Source organism: Oncorhynchus keta, chromosome 14 (genome assembly GCF_023373465.1).
Source record: "Oncorhynchus keta strain PuntledgeMale-10-30-2019 chromosome 14, Oket_V2, whole genome shotgun sequence".
Classification (NCBI taxonomy): domain Eukaryota; kingdom Metazoa; phylum Chordata; class Actinopteri; order Salmoniformes; family Salmonidae; genus Oncorhynchus; species Oncorhynchus keta.
Window position 1 is genome coordinate 73,317,353 of NC_068434.1, and position 17,606 is coordinate 73,334,958.

A 17,606-nucleotide genomic window follows, 5' to 3' on the forward strand; every position below is an offset into this window, starting at 1 on the left:
GGTAGTTGATGCTCCTGTTGAGGTTGATGTAGGAGTAGAGGTTGGAGTTGTAGTAGAAGGCAGAGTTGTTGTTTTTGAGGTAGATGGAGCTGTCGAAGTTAAGATTGTAGTAGTGGGTGTAGGACTCGTGGTCGACAGAACTGTTGTTGTTGTTGTTGTTGTTGTTGTTGTTGTTGTCGGGATGTGTGTTGTGGGAGGACATTGACAACATTTCACTCGTATCTCGTAATCGAAGCACTTTTGCTGAAGACCTTGCTTACTGTTTTTACAAATCAGTCCAACGGATGGATTGCAAGTCACGTCTTGGCCAAGCTGAGAGATCTGAAGTCCAGGGTATTGTTTTGCTCTACATTCAACTGCCTCTGGAGCTGAGCAAATGTGATAACCACTAGCAATGATGTTCTTAATGGATTCATTATCTCCACCTTCAGAGCCAGAGGTTGGCTGACCAAGGTTGATCCAGTCTGACCACACACAACTTTCTTCACCACTGCACTGGGTAGTTGATGCTCCTGTTGAGGTTGATGTAGGAGTAGAGGTTGGAGTTGTAGTAGAAGGCAGAGTTGTTGTTTTTGTGGTAGATGGAGCTGTCGAAGTTAAGATTGTAGTAGTGGGTGTAGGACTCGTGGTCGACAGAACTGTTGTTGTTGTTGTTGTTGTTGTCGGGATGTGTGTTGTGGGAGGACATTGACAACATTTCACTCGTATCTCGTAATCGAAGCACTTTTGCTGAAGACCTTGCTTACTGTTTTTACAAATCAGTCCAACGGATGGATTGCAAGTCACGTCTTGGCCAAGCTGAGAGATCTGAATTCCAGGGTATTGTTTTGCTCTACATTCAACTGCCTCTGGAGCTGAGCAAATGTGATAACCACTAGCAATGATGTTCTTAATGGATTCATTATCTCCACCTTCAGAGCCAGAGGTTGGCTGACCAAGGTTGATCCAGTCTGACCACACACAACTTTCTTCACCACTGCACTGGGTAGTTGATGCTCCTGTTGAGGTTGATGTAGGAGTAGAGGTTGGAGTTGTAGTAGAAGGCAGAGTTGTTGTTTTTGTAGTAGATGGAGCTGTCGAAGTTAAGATTGTAGTAGTGGGTGTAGGAGTCGTGGTCGACAGAACTGTTGTTGTTGTTGTTGTTGTTGTTGTCGGGATGTGTGTTGTGGGAGGACATTGACAACATTTCACTCGTATCTCGTAATCGAAGCACTTTTGCTGAAGACCTTGCTTACTGTTTTTACAAATCAGTCCAACGGATGGATTGCAAGTCACGTCTTGGCCAAGCTGAGAGATCTGAAGTCCAGGGTATTGTTTTGCTCTACATTCAACTGCCTCTGGAGCTGAGCAAATGTGATAACCACTAGCAATGATGTTCTTAATGGATTCATTATCTCCACCTTCAGAGCCAGAGGTTGGCTGACCAAGGTTGATCCAGTCTGACCACACACAACTTTCTTCACCACTGCACTGGGTAGTTGATGCTCCTGTTGAGGTTGATGTAGGAGTAGAGGTTGGAGTTGTAGTAGAAGGCAGAGTTGTTGTTTTTGAGGTAGATGGAGCTGTCGAAGTTAAGATTGTAGTAGTGGGTGTAGGACTCGTGGTCGACAGAACTGTTGTTGTTGTTGTTGTTGTTGTCGGGATGTGTGTTGTGGGAGGACATTGACAACATTTCACTCGTATCTCGTAATCGAAGCACTTTTGCTGAAGACCTTGCTTACTGTTTTTACAAATCAGTCCAACGGATGGATTGCAAGTCACGTCTTGGCCAAGCTGAGAGATCTGAAGTCCAGGGTATTGTTTTGCTCTACATTCAACTGCCTCTGGAGCTGAGCAAATGTGATAACCACTAGCAATGATGTTCTTAATGGATTCATTATCTCCACCTTCAGAGCCAGAGGTTGGCTGACCAAGGTTGATCCAGTCTGACCACACACAACTTTCTTCACCACTGCACTGGGTAGTTGATGCTCCTGTTGAGGTTGATGTAGGAGTAGAGGTTGGAGTTGTAGTAGAAGGCAGAGTTGTTGTTTTCATGGTAGATGGAGCTGTCGAAGTTAAGATTGTAGTAGTGGGTGTAGGAGTCGTGGTCGACAGAACTGTTGTTGTTGTTGTTGTTGTTGTTGTCGGGATGTGTGTTGTGGGAGGACATTGACAACATTTCACTCGTATCTCGTAATCAAAGCACTTTTGCTGAAGACCTTGCTTACTGTTTTTACAAATCAGTCCAACGGATGGATTGCAAGTCACGTCTTGGCCAAGCTGAGAGATCTGAAGTCCAGGGTATTGTTTTGCTCTACATTCAACTGCCTCTGGAGCTGAGCAAATGTGATAACCACTAGCAATGATGTTCTTAATGGATTCATTATCTCCACCTTCAGAGCCAGAGGTTGGCTGACCAAGGTTGATCCAGTCTGACCACACACAACTTTCTTCACCACTGCACTGGGTAGTTGATGCTCCTGTTGAGGTTGATGTAGGAGTAGAGGTTGGAGTTGTAGTAGAAGGCAGAGTTGTTGTTTTTGTGGTAGATGGAGCTGTCGAAGTTAAGATTGTAGTAGTGGGTGTAGGAGTCGTGGTCGAAGGAATTGTTGTTGATGTGGTAGCTGGAGCAGGCGATGTTAAGATCGTAGTAGTGGGTGTTGTTGTGGTGGTTGGAGTTGTAGTTGTGGTCAGAGGTTGAGTTGAGGTTGGAGGAGTAGTGATTGTCATTGGTTTACTTGTTATTGTAGTTAATGTGGATGTTGACATTATTGTAGTTGTGACAGTAGGTGTAGTTGTAGTTTCTTGTGTTGTAGTGTGACATTTCACACTCTTACAACATTTTACCTTAATTTCATAGTCAAGGCATATTGGAGGAATACCTTGATCTTTGTTCTGGCATATTAATCCAACCTTTGTATTACATTCTACCTTCTGTCCTAATTCAGACAATGGGATCCCTGGATATCGCACTGCTTGGCATATGACATCCACTGGTTTTTCACAAATATGTTTTCCAGATTCTAGAATCTTTTTAATTGATTCATTGTCACCACCCCCAGGACCAAATTGAGGATAGTCCACATTATACCAAGGTGACCACTCACAAACTGTGCAGGTAGGGGTTTTTGTATTCAACGTGGTCGTTGATATAGTGGAGGTGGTTGCTGTTGTAGTTGTGGTTGTCGTCATAACAGGTGGTCTTGTAGTTGTTGGTGAAATGGTTGTAGGCTTAGATGTGCAAAGATCTTCATCACAGCAGAGGACTCGGACTTGGTAGTTAAAGCACAGTGGGAATGGGCCTGACTGGTCTTCATTTCTGCAAGTCAACCCTTCTGCTACATTACACTGCACCACTTGGCCTACTTGGCTTATGCTAACATTTGGGTACTTCTCGGCTCTGCATTGGATCTTGCTTGGCTTCTCACATATATTGTGTCCCTCTGCTCTTATGTTGTTGTAGGTTTCAGAGTCTCCTCCTGGAGTTCCAAGTGTAGGGAATGTGGTATCAAACCACTGTGACCACACACATGGATATCCACATGTAGTGGTAAAGGTTGTTGGAGACACTGTTGTCTCTGTTGAAGATGTGGCTGGCTCTATAGAATCAGGGTATACATTACAGTTAGTCAGTTAAATACAAAAATATAAAAATATATTTTATTCTTTTAGATTGGTGTTAATGTAAAACAATCTAAGGAAGGTGCCTAGTTAGCAATGTCTTCAGCCATTCTGATCATAAGAGATACTTGCTGTAGTGTTCACACTTCATATGCAACAATGGTGGCTGGTGGAACGTTAAACATTGAGGACAGGCTCATAGTACTAACTGGAATGGAATAAATGGAATGGTCTCAAACACAAACACCTGATTTCCTTGTGTTTGACACCATTCCATTTACTCTTTCCCACTCATTATTATGAGCCCGTCCTCCGCTCATCAGCCTACTCTGATATATAACCAAGTCATACTAGTCACTAAAGCCTCCGTTTCAGGTACCCACCAGTTGTCGTTGGTGTTGAGAAAGTGAAAACATTTGTTGTCACTGTAGAGAATGATGTAGAGGTAGGAACATTCGTAGATGGAGTTGGATGAGATGGAATAGAAGTTGTTGGAGTTGTAGTTGAACATGGGTACATGTCCCGGTGAATGGTTCCATTCTTCCCACAAACTGCTGTCATACAGCTGCTATGTCCATCCGTTGTATCGTATATGATATGCCCATAGGGGTATTTGTTCCCATTGTAGGTGCAAGTGCAAGCTGAAATGATAAGATATATTTTAGGGTACTGGAAGGTTGAAAACATTATTACTGTGTTTTCGTTTTTTTTTTTTTGAGGGATGCATTCATACCTTGTACATCGTATTTGCAGTCCACTGTCACTGAATTACAATAGCTTTGGAAAAAGAAACATTTACAATTCTAATTAGTTTCATTCTTGACATTCAAACAAAGTTAGGATGTTCACAATTTTAGCCAAGACCAAGATTCTCTGTATTACTAAAGACATACCATGTCTGGCAGTTTTCTGTGGTCGGTACTTTTTCTCCATTATTGTAGTGTTTTCCATCTCTGCCATAGCAGCCACACTGCTCCTTCTCCACACACTTCATTATATCTTCATCAAAGAAGGGTTGAGCAGGAGGACATTTTGGATAGCAACCTAAAGAAGAAGAAAAATATTCAAATATTAATGATCAAAAAGCAATTGATTGATAGAGGTAATTTAAAGCTAGAATCTTTTGTTGCTACAGCCATTTTTGTTTTTACCTATAAATGAATAATACATACCCATTAATTCTTGAAGAATATAACTTATAAATGCCTACTGAGCTTAGTTCAACTGTCGTACCCCATAAGAACCCGAAATACACTTTGTTTTACCACAATGTTTGTAAACAATACAAATTAAGTCAAACACTGTGTAGCCTCAAAACATGGTTAAAACAATCATTTTCATATCATGAATTTATATCATGAAAGCCCTTGTATCCATAGCCCTGTATGAATTTGATAATGGTTACAATTCTCCTGGGCCTTCCCTCAGCTTTTTACCTAAACAGAGGCGGGGTGGCGACTTTTTTATTGTTTCATTTAAGGACTCTAGCTTCAACATTAAATAAATACTAAGTACCTGTTATGGAAAATTGTTGTTGCCGAAAATAGATCCTAAATGAATGTCTACTGTACCTTCAAGAGGTGGTATCTGAGTTGAGCAGCTCCCGGAGGGATTCCTGCAGGTCTTCATACACTGAGCTCCACAGGCCTTGTAGTGCCACTCACATTCTCCAGGGGGGTTGTAGTAATCACAGAACAGTGCTGTATGTGGTGGACAAAAGCTCTCTGTAAGTATTATCTTCAATTCGGTTTAAACTGACTGGATTAAGCCTGTTTTTATGTCAGCACTTAAATGAATGGAACATTTAGAAACTCACGGCAGATTTGTGGGCTTCTCCAGGCTATGCAGGCTCCAGCCTCATTACAGGCCTCTGCATAAGCTGCCACAGCGGTACAGAAACACTCACAGTCTCCACCACTGTCGCAAGCACACGAGTCTGTCACACAAGCATCGTAGAAAGAAGAGGGGTCCACCTAATTGGAGAACATCATTTAGTCAACATGATCATATCAAATTCCAAAACGTTCAGTGAACGACTAAAGTCTAAACCTACTTTAGAATGGCAGTCTGTGAAAACTTTGCTCTGTATGATGCTGCACTGCTTCTGTGACCAAGACTGCCTGTAAGGGTTGGCAGTACAGGGGCTCCTTTTGTTCATTGCATCGGGGCAGCTTGCAGAGACTTTCCAGCTGTTTCCAAAGTCTAGAGGGTTGACAACTACTGCCTGGCTCCTGGTAGTGAAGTCATTGTTTGCATTGCCATCATAGTTTCCACACAGACCACAGACATGTCCCTGAAGAGGACATAGCATTAGATTCAGTTGAGTGATAAAAAGTCATAACAGACTTGTGAATATCAGTTGATGGAATACTAGAAACATATTTTAATATCTAATTTGTCATCCAATCAAAGTTCAAATGTACCTTGAACTGTGGGTTAAGTTTGATGAACATGCTTGTTTTCCTGTCCCACATGAGAATCAACCCATTATTGGCTTCAATCACAAGGTAGATGCCCATTGTGCGAATCTGGTAAGGAACCGCCTCCCCTGTATTTCTCTCAATGACTTGGTAGTTCCCTTCCGTCAGGATTAATTCATTGTTCTGAAAGAGATTTTAAAAAAATATCAATTTATCTAATTACTGATTGTTATAATGTATGCTATAATGTTAGTTTTTTGCCTAGCCTCATGAAGCTTTGATGTATGTATGTATGTATGTATGTATGTATGTATGTATGGTCCTTCTGTGGCTCAGTTGGTAGAGCATGGCGCTTGTAACACCAGGGTAGTGGGTTCGATTCCCGGGACCACCCATACGTAGAATGTATGCACACATGACTGTAAGTCGCTTTGGATAAAAGCGTCAGCTAAATGGCATATATTATTATATTATTATTATTATTATATATTATGTATGTATGTATGTATGTATGTATGTATGTATGTATGTATGACTGAAAAGTAGTAGTATTGGCTTCAGTAATGGTATGTGCCAGGCAGGAAGCAGGAATCTAGTTACCCCCAGGAAGAGCTTGATGGCCTTGGAGCAGGTGGTGCCTGTTGTTCCACAGGGAATGTTCTCAGTGATGACTCTGAAGCTGCCATTGGCATTGTTGTTTCCACAGTAGTCCTATTTAAGGTAGATTCAATTTCAGTCATAAATGTAACAACAGCCAACACAGTATTATGATGGATGGTACATTATCTCCAACCACACATGCGGTAAGTCAATCAATGAAATAATGAAAATGTTAATCTCGTTGGGAATGCTACAGTAGTATTCACAAAGCAACAGCAGATAATGTCCAAACAGTTTCAAATATTGCTGTTCAGACTCCCCAGAAACACCTACAGTATATACCTTTTAAAAAATGAACACAAACCCTTATTGGTCATCATGTATTAATACATAAACAATAAAACAAATAATATTGGTGTTGATCACTTAGACTATCACGTTACCCTGCAAGCATACCTTTGTAAGAGTGTATTCACAGTCTCCTTCGAAAGTGAATCGTTTCCCATCAAAGGTAATGTAGTGTCCATCTCCATAAATGGCACAGGTTCCATGGCACAGGTTAGTTGTGCACTGCCATTTTCTGTCTTTACAAGTGCTGAAAGTGGCAAAAACAGATATCAGACTGAAGTCTTAATTGGTCTAAAACCCCAAATAAGGCAAGATGAGCTTACCAGGTATTGCAGTCGACCTTGATGCTGTCTCCTGGTTGGTAAGTAGCTGCATTGTGAGAACAAGGACAAAGGTCTGGCTTGATGCAGCCTCCTTTTCCATCAGATACCAGTCCAGGAGGACACATACAGCCTGATATGCACTCTGTGCTGATCTGTAAAGTCAAAATTATTGATTTGAAAATCTGTTGTGTAAAAATGGTGTTAGAAACTCACGGCAGATTTGTGGGCTTCTCCAGGCTATGCATGAATGAGTGAAGAGTCTGGTGGACCAAAAGGTCAAACTTGGCCTTCGTTAGCCATTAGTCAATACAGAGAGACCAGGAGAAACTCCCAGCGCATAGGTATTGGCTTATTCTACCAAACAATCATCTCCCACAAAACCTTCCCAATAACCCTCCCCCATACACTAGCACACCACAAGCACAGAACCAAGCCTCACAGTCGTGTGATTTGCTCAAATTAAATGATGACAAATAATTTACTCAATAAGGAAACGTCCATAGAATTATATGATCACTCCAACTAAGGACAAAATTGAATCGTTGATGTACCAGCCGTATATACGCTGTGCACAATAGCTTGGAGACTATGTTAACTTTACCAATATATAAAAAACTGAAAGTTTATATTTTACACTTGATTTTATTCACAATCCTTTGGGCATTAGATACACTGAGTGTAGAAACAATAAGAACACCTGCTCTTTCCATAACATAGACTGACCAGGGGAATCCAGCTGAAAGCATTGATCCCTTATGGATGTCAATTGTTAAATCCACTTCAATAAGTGTAGACGAAGAGCAGGAGACAGGTTTATTAAAGAAGGATTTTCAAGCCATTAGACAATTGAGACCGATTGTGTATTAATATCAATATTAGGAAAGTGTTCTTAATGTTTTGTACACAGGTGTATATCCGCTGTGCGAAATGGCCTGGAGACGAAGTAAACAGGGGACTTACACAGGCCATATCCAGAATGTTGCAGCTCTTCTGACACTCTAACCCTCTCACTCCTGGGCTTGCATTGGAGCAGTTGACGAAAACCATTGGTGCAACACATGCTGTGGAAATAAAGGGAATTCATGTATCATGACTCTGTTGTGTCTTTCACAAAATCAATATACTCTGTAAAGTGTGTACTAGGATGGAGAGATGATAATTCAACATGCACATAGCCTGGTTCTGTTGCCAATAGCATACTACTACCACACACCACATGTGTATATAGGATTTGACAGAGTGCCATTACTAGAATATACTTATTTCAAATTCAGTGTTGCCTGGCACAGTACAATATCTCAAAATTGTGAGATGTTTTGACATTTTATATACATGAACTTACATGGATGATCAGGTGAATCTCCAATACAATGGAGTTTTCCCTCCTTGCAGGTGCTGAAATAAAAGTATGTTAATGGTACTTGAATGTCCCTATGCACACTGCAGGAAAGCAAGGCCCAAGGCCCTTGGTTCATAAAGTCTCAAAAATATGCCTTTAAAATAAAATGTGTTGTGAATTACACTGATATACAGCTTGAGTATAGGTAGGTAAATAACTCGGTCCATACCACATGGTTCCATCCTTGCTGATGACCTCTCCAGGGGACACCACTGAGCCCTTGTAATAACAAGGGCAGCTGGCTGGTGGAACACACTTGCCCTCATCATCCAGGTAGGTTCCCTCAGAACAGACACACCCATCCACAGGCTCGAAGGTGATTGAACAGGTAAAGTCAGAGTCGCTGTAGCAGCGGCAGGAGCGATCACTGATTTCCATGCTGTAGCTGTAGACCATGGTGCTAGGGCACGAGGTGGAGTATTTGTCTGTGGATGGCAACAATTAGTGTTTGATGTAAATATTTATCATATTTCTATCTTATTCTTCCACAATTGACACATCTTCTTAGGTATTACTGTGTGATTGTCACTCACTGCAGATAGTGTCTCTCCAGCCGCTGAGCTGGATACCCTCGGCAGCACAAGCGTGGACATAAGAGGAGACGGCAGCACACATGCAGTCCTCACTCTTCTCGCAGTTACAGCTGTCATACATGCAGTTCTGAATAGAAAACCACAGTCAGAACAGCATCCATATTATACTGTACAATAGTTTTAATTAATTGTGTGCGCATAATATGCACGAACACTGTGCAGAAAACAATATTTAACAGCAAGCAAAATGATCCTCAATTGCCCCATAACAACTGTAATCACATGATACATACATTTGTGTATTAGCTATGCTCATGAAATATTCAGAAATGAATAGTATGGTGATGGGGTCTCACATCTTTGTACATGTCTGGGCTTATCGCTGCATGGCATGGAGCAAACAACCCTTTAGGATCAGCCAGCTGAGAGCACCAGTGCTGGGCATATTTCTCTGAAATGGTGAAAAAATAAACCACAGGAATTAGTTAGGCCAACTTTAAGAAACACTTGCACCATTCTCCATAACATTTAAAACTGACATGGAAAGGGGATAAACCATGCTGCTACCATTGTCAAGACTTAAACTGCAGGGGCTTTCAAAGCTACTCTTGATGTCTGGGCAGCTGGCTCGTGTTTTCCAGGTGTTTGCAAAACCAATGGCTGTGCCCTCAGTCACTCCGCTCAGGACCTTGAAATCATCTCCTTGGTTGTTGTTGAAGTTTCCACAAAGACCTGTAGGGTGAACATGTATTTATATACAGGGAATATAAATCATTCCCAGAACATGAACACCTCAGTGGACTGTGGTGGTTGGTCAACGGATGATGAGACATACCGCAAGTTCTCTGCTGCCAAACGGTGCTTGCAGCAATATAGACCTGCATGATTGGTGAGAGTTGGATTTCCAACTGGAGGCCAAAGGTGGTCTGGACGATGATGAAAAATGAGGAGGCTCTGAAAATAGTTACTCCAGCTATAAGGAACAAAGTGAAGAGGAAGGAGTAAGATGCTGCATTAAAATATATGTGTCAGTGTTAAATGATAAAGCTGCATCACCATCACAACATTCCCATGTATCATTATGTATTCCCCATACAATGATGTGCTTTAACTGTAGGACACAAGTTTCATGTATGCCTAGTCATGACTACATTGATTGTGCTGTATGTTTAATGTGCAACTGTAACTTACCAACAGAAAAGGGCAGCTGAGAATAGATTCCATTTACAAAGGCTTTTCCATTTGGTTGTATGTTGATCACCTGCATAGAGGGTCATTGTTTAACCATATGCTTATTCATGATATTCAAATGATACATTAAAGTCTAAAACCTAACAACATTACGGGAAAAACATCTACTGCGGTCAAAGGCTGAGAGCATGTCAGTCAAAGGATACTTACAGTGGCTCCTTCTGAGAGGGACAGGGTAACAGCCTTTAGACAAGTCTCACTGTCAGAAAGCCCACACTGCACCAGATCACCCAGTACAGTGAATTGCATCCCATCACAGTCCTGAAAAAAATATGAATACGCTGTTACAAATATTTTCCTTAATAAAAGGTCAAATCAATATCTCAGTGTAAAACAAGAGACAGAGTAAACATGAACAACCCAGATTTCTCCATAGATAAACGTATGAATGCAAGATGAATATTATTGTTCCAACTCTGTTCCTGGAGAGCTACTCTCCTGTAGGTTTTTGCTCCATCTCCAGTTGTAGTTAACCTGATTCAGCTCATCAACCAGCTAATTAGTAGAATCAGGTGCCCTAAATTAGGGTTGGAGTGAAAACCTACAGGACGGTAGCTCTCCAGGAACATGGTTGGAGAGCCCTGTTCTATATAGTTTGATTACGATGTTCTTCATAATCCTGGATTTGTTAGAATAAAATTAAAGAAGCTGGAGACAAAGCTGTAATACAGACATAATAACTACAAAAAAGTTGACAAGTGTTAAGATGTCTTATGTTGATGAGATGGATGCACACAGATCTTTGGTGAGGAAACTGCATATGGACCTTGGTCAGAATGTAAGAGCAGTCCCCGTGGAAGGTGTAGGCTTTTCCATCATAGGTGTTGATGTGGGATCCTCCCTCCACAGAGCAGGTCCCAGGACAGTCCTTGTCCACACACTTCCACTGACCACCACCACAGGAGCTAAGGGCAACATATCAATTATTCAATGGAACTTAAAAATTGTCACTGCTGGAATAACTTTTAGGCTCAAGTCAGAATTCTTAGCCTGGTTTTCTTACCAATCTTTACAAGTGCTTGAATAAGACTCTCCGGGTGCGTAGGTTTTTCCATTGTGGCGGCAGGAGCATTGACTCAATGCGATACAACCGTTCTTGTTGACGTCATCAAAAACGGTGCCTTTGGGTGAGAGCATACATGTGTTTATTATGTCTCCATCCCAACCTACTGCCCTACAAAGGCAAAACTCAGTAACTATATGTTTTCTTTTACTCCAAAATCTGAATTCAAAGTATTTTTCTGTCTAGACAGACAATCATTTCTGACACTCCATAATATATTCTGATCAACTGGCTTGTTTGTGTCAGGAAACCAAATACCACATGAATCAGATAGTATACCTGGACATACAACAGATCAAAGATGTTTTGACCAAATGTTGCCTTTGTAACGCAACATAGTCCGTTCCACAATATGGAATCAATTGCTTTGCATTCTATCAGTATACAGTCTGCTACATTCCAATGCATTTATCACATCTCTTTGAAGAAGAGGATGTGCAGAGAACGTTTAAATATGTCTGCCTACCTGGAGGACAAAAGCAGCCATCTGAGCAGTGTTCCTCACACATCTGGCCTCTCTCAGGGTTGGAGCAGGTGTCAACACAGGGGTTTCCACACTCCTGGTACTCCATGTTGAAGGGGCATGTTTTATCTGCAAAGATAAGGTTATTTCAAAATATTAGTATACTGTTGCAACTAACCAATGTGCGATTAGATTTTTGATATGGGGAGTAATGGCATGCTTACAGCAGAACTGTTCAGTCCTCCATTGCTGGGGCTTCCCTCCTGCATGAACACACTGACGGGAGTACTCTGAGATGGTGTTACACAGGCAGAAGGACTTGGTGCTGTTATCACAGTGGCACAGGTCAGATACACAGGCCTCAACAAATGAGTCGATGGCCAACAAGTCCTTACAGCTGCTGAAGGCAGGACCGGAGAGCAACTGCTCACAAACTGGTTTCTATCAAACAAAAACAGAGAGATGTTATAATTAGGACATATACAGTGGAGTCTGAAATGATTTACACCCTTGATAAAGATGAGTAGAAAGGACTGTATAAAATAAATAATTTTAAAAATGTAACTATATTGTATGCAAAACAAATTGGGGAAAATATTTTATTTTATATTAATACAATTGCTTCTAGAAAGAGATTTTGTCTAAAAAAGTCATACAAAAAAAATCTCTAAAAGGTGGGGTCACAATTATTGACATCGTTGTTTTCATTATCTTTCAATACCTCACCTTGTAAGGAAAACTGCAATAATCCTTTTTTTAAATGTTTTATGAATTGAAGAACACATTAGGAGCACAGGAGGTTGGTGGGAACTTGATTGGGGAGGATGGGCTCGTGGTAATGGCTAGAGCGGAATTAGTGTAATGGTATCAAATACATCAAACACATGTTTTCCATGTGTTTGATGCCATTCCATTTACTCCGTTCCAGCCATTATTATGAGCCGTCTTTACCTCAGCAGCCTCCACTGATTAGGATCCTTGTTAATCGTCGTCTGTTCTTGTGGATGGCCATAAGAACAGTCGACCACAGATTTTCAGTGGGTTTCAAAGAGAGACTGAGACGGCCATAGCAAAAAGGGGCTATTTTGCAGTCTCTGAACTTGACACCCATTGAAAACCTGTGGTTTGAATTGAAGGACAGTCCATAAGCACAGACAAAGGATATCAAGGATTTGGAAGGATTCTCTATGGAGGAATGGTCTAAAATCCCTCCCAATATGTTCACCAACTCATAAAACATTTTAGAAAAAGGCTCAGTCCTATTATTCTCTCAAGGTATTGAAAGGTATTGAAAACAAGGGGTGTCAATAATTTTGACCCCTGACTGGAGAGAAAGAAAATATGACTTTTAAACAAAATCTCTTTCTCAGAGCAATTGTATTAGTATAAAATAATATATTTTTCCAAGAAATGGAGCATATATACTGTAGCAGTATACAGTATAGTCATTTTTGCTAATCTTTATCAAGGGAGTCAAAATGTTGTTAAGTACACAGCAGCCAACATCCTATTCTTATCATAAGCGATAAAGTTTAACCTACCAGATTGGGGCATTTATGATTCGAAAGCAGTGTTTTTTCAGTACAGCTTTCAGTTGGACCATCCAATTTCCAGAAGTTTCCGAAGTCGACAGGGGACAATTTCATACCTTTGACATAAAAATAAATCAAATTATTGTTGAATGTCAACTGTATTCCAAATAATAGGCTATGGTTGACGTGTTGATAGTGTCAGTGAAAATGTACCATGGCTATAGAACTCATCAAATTGTTGAACTCCATTAAAATCTCCACATAGACCACAGGTCTTGTTTCTGAATTTGATGTCCATCTCCACCTGAAATAGAAGACCATTAGACATTTTAGGGAGACAGTTTACCTCCATAGCCGCATTACACTCAACAAAAACGGGAAATGACTGTAACAAAACGAACATTTAACTGCAGTGACAACCTATTCCTTAAAATAACTTTAGATTAGTACTACCTATAGTCATTCCAAGTGCCTACATTCATTCCAAGTGCCCACCATAGCACAGGCCTTCAAATGTAGACATTGACCACACTGCAAAAACCTAATTCCACAACAGAAATATTCATAAATGCATAATTGTTGTATTACCAAGAAGGAATCCTCCTGGTTCCAGATGGCTACCAATCCCAGTTTCGCTTTGATCTTGATGTAGGAGGTAGTCTCTTCAATGAGAATACCAGACTGGCTGAATGGTAAGGTGGCACTGGAGGAAGAGGAAGACAAAGCATTAGATTCAACTAGAACTTAGTCAGACCAACCAATTTGACATTAGCTCAATTGACTTCATTTTAAGACATTTTCATTAGTAGTATAAAAACAGTAATCTCATCTCAATCGCTGTAAATATGTGCTGGAGCATACTTACACAGTATGCAGTCGCGTCTAATGTTTTAAGTCAAAGTGACTGGGACAACAATATGACATCCAACAACTTGAGCACTGATTGAGAAATACAGCTTCATGAGAAATTCTTGAGGAACTTACTTCTTCCCATTTACAACAACGGAACCCTTGGAAAGCTCCACCACTACACCATCCAGCTTCATGGTGATCTTGCTAATGGTGGGCTGGTTGTCCACCACCTGCCGCCTCATCTGGATGTTGAAATCCTCATAGCTGCTCTTACACAGTGAGGTCACAACATAGTTGCAGGTGGAGGGGAGCTGAAAGATGTCTCCGTCAAAGGTCTTGAAGTGGTAGTTACCCCATGTGCTGCAGACCTGGCCATTGTGCATAGGACTCACTCCTGAGGAAACGGATAACCAATTCAGCTATGATAGCATACAATTCAGCAGGTTTTATCTTTAGATACAGAGAAAGAAATGTGTAGACAACGGTGAGCAGATTTTTTTCAATTTTTGGCCCCTTGTAAGATCTTGCTTTTTAACTAGTAGTCCATTGGTTGACTGCAAGATTGGCCTCACTCACTCACCATAAGAGTCTACTGACGCACCCGTGTGTCAATCTAATTAACATCATGAAAACATCCTCATCAAAATCTGTCAGTTTAAGCTAAAGATATCTGTTTTTTTTGCATGGGCTGCGTCTCAATCCACCACATCCACCTACAGTATGTCGACCTTCCGCATCTGTGGTTGAAAGTGGCGGAGCTGTTTGTCACACCAGGGGACATCTTAAAAATTGGTATTCTCGCGAAAACGTCTTTAGCGTCCAAACGATTTGGCCTACGAACTAATATCACCACTCCATGGTGTCACGGGACTCGTCTGATGTCAGTACCACAGATGTGCCAACCTCTGTCTGTAGCGTCTGAACCGTTTGGTCTACGACCCCCACAAGTGTCACTGAATGGAAGCATGGCGGTAGTTTTGTGCCAACAAAAAAATGTGGTTAAATATGTGTAAAAAAACACAAATATATCCTAAGCTTTCTTATCTCTCCAGACATTTCAAAACCTTATTCCTTAGGATACATTTTTGGGGCATTTATGAACGTGTTATTCAAGGCGTTTCTATGGTCAAATGGAATATTTAATCAAATAAAAACAAAGAATTTTCAAAGTACATCCAATCTCTATCATGTTTATGAACTGAATAATTTATGCTTTTCAAAAACAGCTAATCCACAAAACGTGTTGCACAACTTGCTATGACTGTCTCCATCATGGTTATTGTCCTTTCACCATTGTCTGTGGATATGTAAGGCTGCAGTGTTAATCATTGTCACCATCCTCAGGGCTCACACATCTGTATAGCACATGTATTATGAAGATTACCTGCAATCTCAGGCATCCTTGACATTGAGGGGATGATGTTAACTGTGGCCTTTGATGTATCCTCTGAAATCAAAGTGTTTGTTAATAAGTTACATGACGTTTTACTGTAAATCATTGTGGAATCCTGTGTATTTCAGGCTCTGTTATGTAGTTCTCTTGCCAATCCTACATTTACCTATTCATCAATCATAACTCGTGCTGAAAAGCACATAAAAGTAGGACTTAGCATGGTCAAATATTCCCTCATTGTTAGGCTGTCCAATGAGATAAACATTGGAGCTATTGTGAGAGTACTATGACATACAGTAACATACAATTTAGCCCTGTCAACACTAAAGTACAAGGTTTCATGTAAAACAAAATCATGGATTCTACCTACCACTTTGAGAGGCAGTTAAACCAATCGCCAGAGCCATCCATATTAACACCCATGTGGGTGTCTGTGTTGTCCCCATGGTCATCCTCTGGGTAGTGAACAGAGGTGGTATGAGAAAGGTACTTGTTGGTTCTTGACTTTATACCACCTGAGTGAAGGGAAGGTCCTTGGTTCTTCTGGACGTGAAGGTGTGGCAGAAGGGTTGGCTCCGTTCCAAGCATTTCATGGCCCTCTAATACCAGTATGAGAGGTTTAAACCCCATTTTCGCATTGCACAGAAAAAGGTGTAATAAACAAGTGGTTCCTAGATTTGTTTACCTTCTGACCAAGTTGAAATATTTATCACGACCAACCAAATAAACCAACCGTATATGTCAACCTAGTCTTGAGTTGAGCCACAACCCAGGAGGGTATAGCCCTGACCCATCATTCAGGAGACACAGTGTCCATAGACAATGTTCATAACCATTATTATTGCATTAGATAGATTATTTCATTAGTTAATCTATTAGATTAATTGTATTTATTAATTCATATATATATATGGACTAAATAAAACACCAAAACAGGTCATGAAGTGTTTGTGTTCATTTGTTTATCTCTTATGACTAATTTAATAGACCAACATAACACAATGCAGGTGTGTTCCTATGATAAGAGTGAATACTGATTTAATCTATTGTCCTTACACTGAGGCTGAAATGTCTTATTGTTTCTCCTGTCACAAAGTGTTTTTACACACAATGGCAATATTGCTCATGACTTGATATGAAGGAAAACCCTTGTTTACTTTAGTAATTAATTGTTTTATAAACACGAAACATTTTCAAAATGCCGTTAGTATTGTTGCAATGCACAATGCACAATGTGGTTATGTGGTGCTGTGTAATGTGACTCCACCATCTCATGTCCTTAGGTCAATATTCTTGTAGAAGGGTCGTTCCATTTGATTTCAATAACTTTTTGACTGCACACCTTTTAACTTGAACAAAACTTTCTAGACATTTTTGCCCATCATAGAAGTAGTAGCCTAGTGGTTAAAGCCTAGTGGTTAAAGCGTTGGGCCATTAACCTGACTTTCCTAGTTAAATAAAGGTTAAATAAAATAGTCAGAAACAAACTTTTTGGAACTGAATGCCAAAACATTTAGGAGATATAGGTGCTCACAGTTGACCCATTTTGCATACCCCACCCTGCCAAGAGACATCCATGTCTTTGTCACTGGAAAAGACCAACGGCATGAGTTTGATATAATTTAAAAGCTTGCAAACAGGGTAGTCCCAAAAAATAATTAGAATACCTTGAAGAATTTTTTTTGTTTTTATAAAAATGGACATTTATTTACATTCAACATCAATTATCCCAAAATGCATGAACTGATTCAAAAAAATAATAATTTGCGTATGTTGTAGCTTAAACCCTATTTTACATCATCTGATGTGTTTGTGTTCGACATCAG

The 17,606-nt window shown here is 40.4% G+C and overlaps 1 protein-coding gene across 6 annotated transcripts in view; it reads right to left on the bottom strand.

The window, feature by feature from the left end:
- LOC118360033 (mucin-5AC-like) overlaps window positions 1-16,202 on the bottom strand; it is a 37,485-nt gene extending 21,283 nt beyond the window's left edge. For 4 of the 6 annotated variants that reach the window (XM_052462518.1, XM_052462516.1, XM_052462520.1 and 1 more), the window contains exons 1-31: window positions 16,151-16,202; window positions 15,772-15,834; window positions 14,520-14,781; window positions 14,124-14,238; window positions 13,749-13,839; window positions 13,545-13,651; window positions 12,228-12,444; window positions 12,007-12,132; window positions 11,481-11,598; window positions 11,244-11,382; window positions 10,628-10,738; window positions 10,418-10,487; window positions 10,062-10,199; window positions 9,794-9,958; window positions 9,583-9,677; window positions 9,227-9,353; window positions 8,863-9,118; window positions 8,637-8,689; window positions 8,255-8,355; window positions 7,295-7,446; window positions 7,080-7,218; window positions 6,624-6,734; window positions 6,027-6,206; window positions 5,657-5,896; window positions 5,420-5,576; window positions 5,175-5,303; window positions 4,497-4,647; window positions 4,337-4,380; window positions 3,987-4,244; window positions 2,202-3,581; window positions 252-737 (exon numbers count right to left, since the gene is read on the bottom strand). In XM_052462518.1, coding sequence (XP_052318478.1) covers window positions 252-737; window positions 2,202-3,581; window positions 3,987-4,244; window positions 4,337-4,380; window positions 4,497-4,647; window positions 5,175-5,303; window positions 5,420-5,576; window positions 5,657-5,896; window positions 6,027-6,206; window positions 6,624-6,734; window positions 7,080-7,218; window positions 7,295-7,446; window positions 8,255-8,355; window positions 8,637-8,689; window positions 8,863-9,118; window positions 9,227-9,353; window positions 9,583-9,677; window positions 9,794-9,958; window positions 10,062-10,199; window positions 10,418-10,487; window positions 10,628-10,738; window positions 11,244-11,382; window positions 11,481-11,598; window positions 12,007-12,132; window positions 12,228-12,444; window positions 13,545-13,651; window positions 13,749-13,839; window positions 14,124-14,238; window positions 14,520-14,781; window positions 15,772-15,834; window positions 16,151-16,187 — 5,818 coding nt within the window. In that variant the 5' untranslated portion in view covers window positions 16,188-16,202. The remainder of the gene's footprint in view (window positions 1-251; window positions 738-2,201; window positions 3,582-3,986; window positions 4,245-4,336; window positions 4,381-4,496; window positions 4,648-5,174; window positions 5,304-5,419; window positions 5,577-5,656; window positions 5,897-6,026; window positions 6,207-6,623; window positions 6,735-7,079; window positions 7,219-7,294; window positions 7,447-8,254; window positions 8,356-8,636; window positions 8,690-8,862; window positions 9,119-9,226; window positions 9,354-9,582; window positions 9,678-9,793; window positions 9,959-10,061; window positions 10,200-10,417; window positions 10,488-10,627; window positions 10,739-11,243; window positions 11,383-11,480; window positions 11,599-12,006; window positions 12,133-12,227; window positions 12,445-13,544; window positions 13,652-13,748; window positions 13,840-14,123; window positions 14,239-14,519; window positions 14,782-15,771; window positions 15,835-16,150) is intronic. The other 2 variants (XM_052462519.1, XM_052462517.1) reach the window with 1 other exon arrangement.
- Window positions 16,203-17,606: the final 1,404 nt, after the last annotated feature.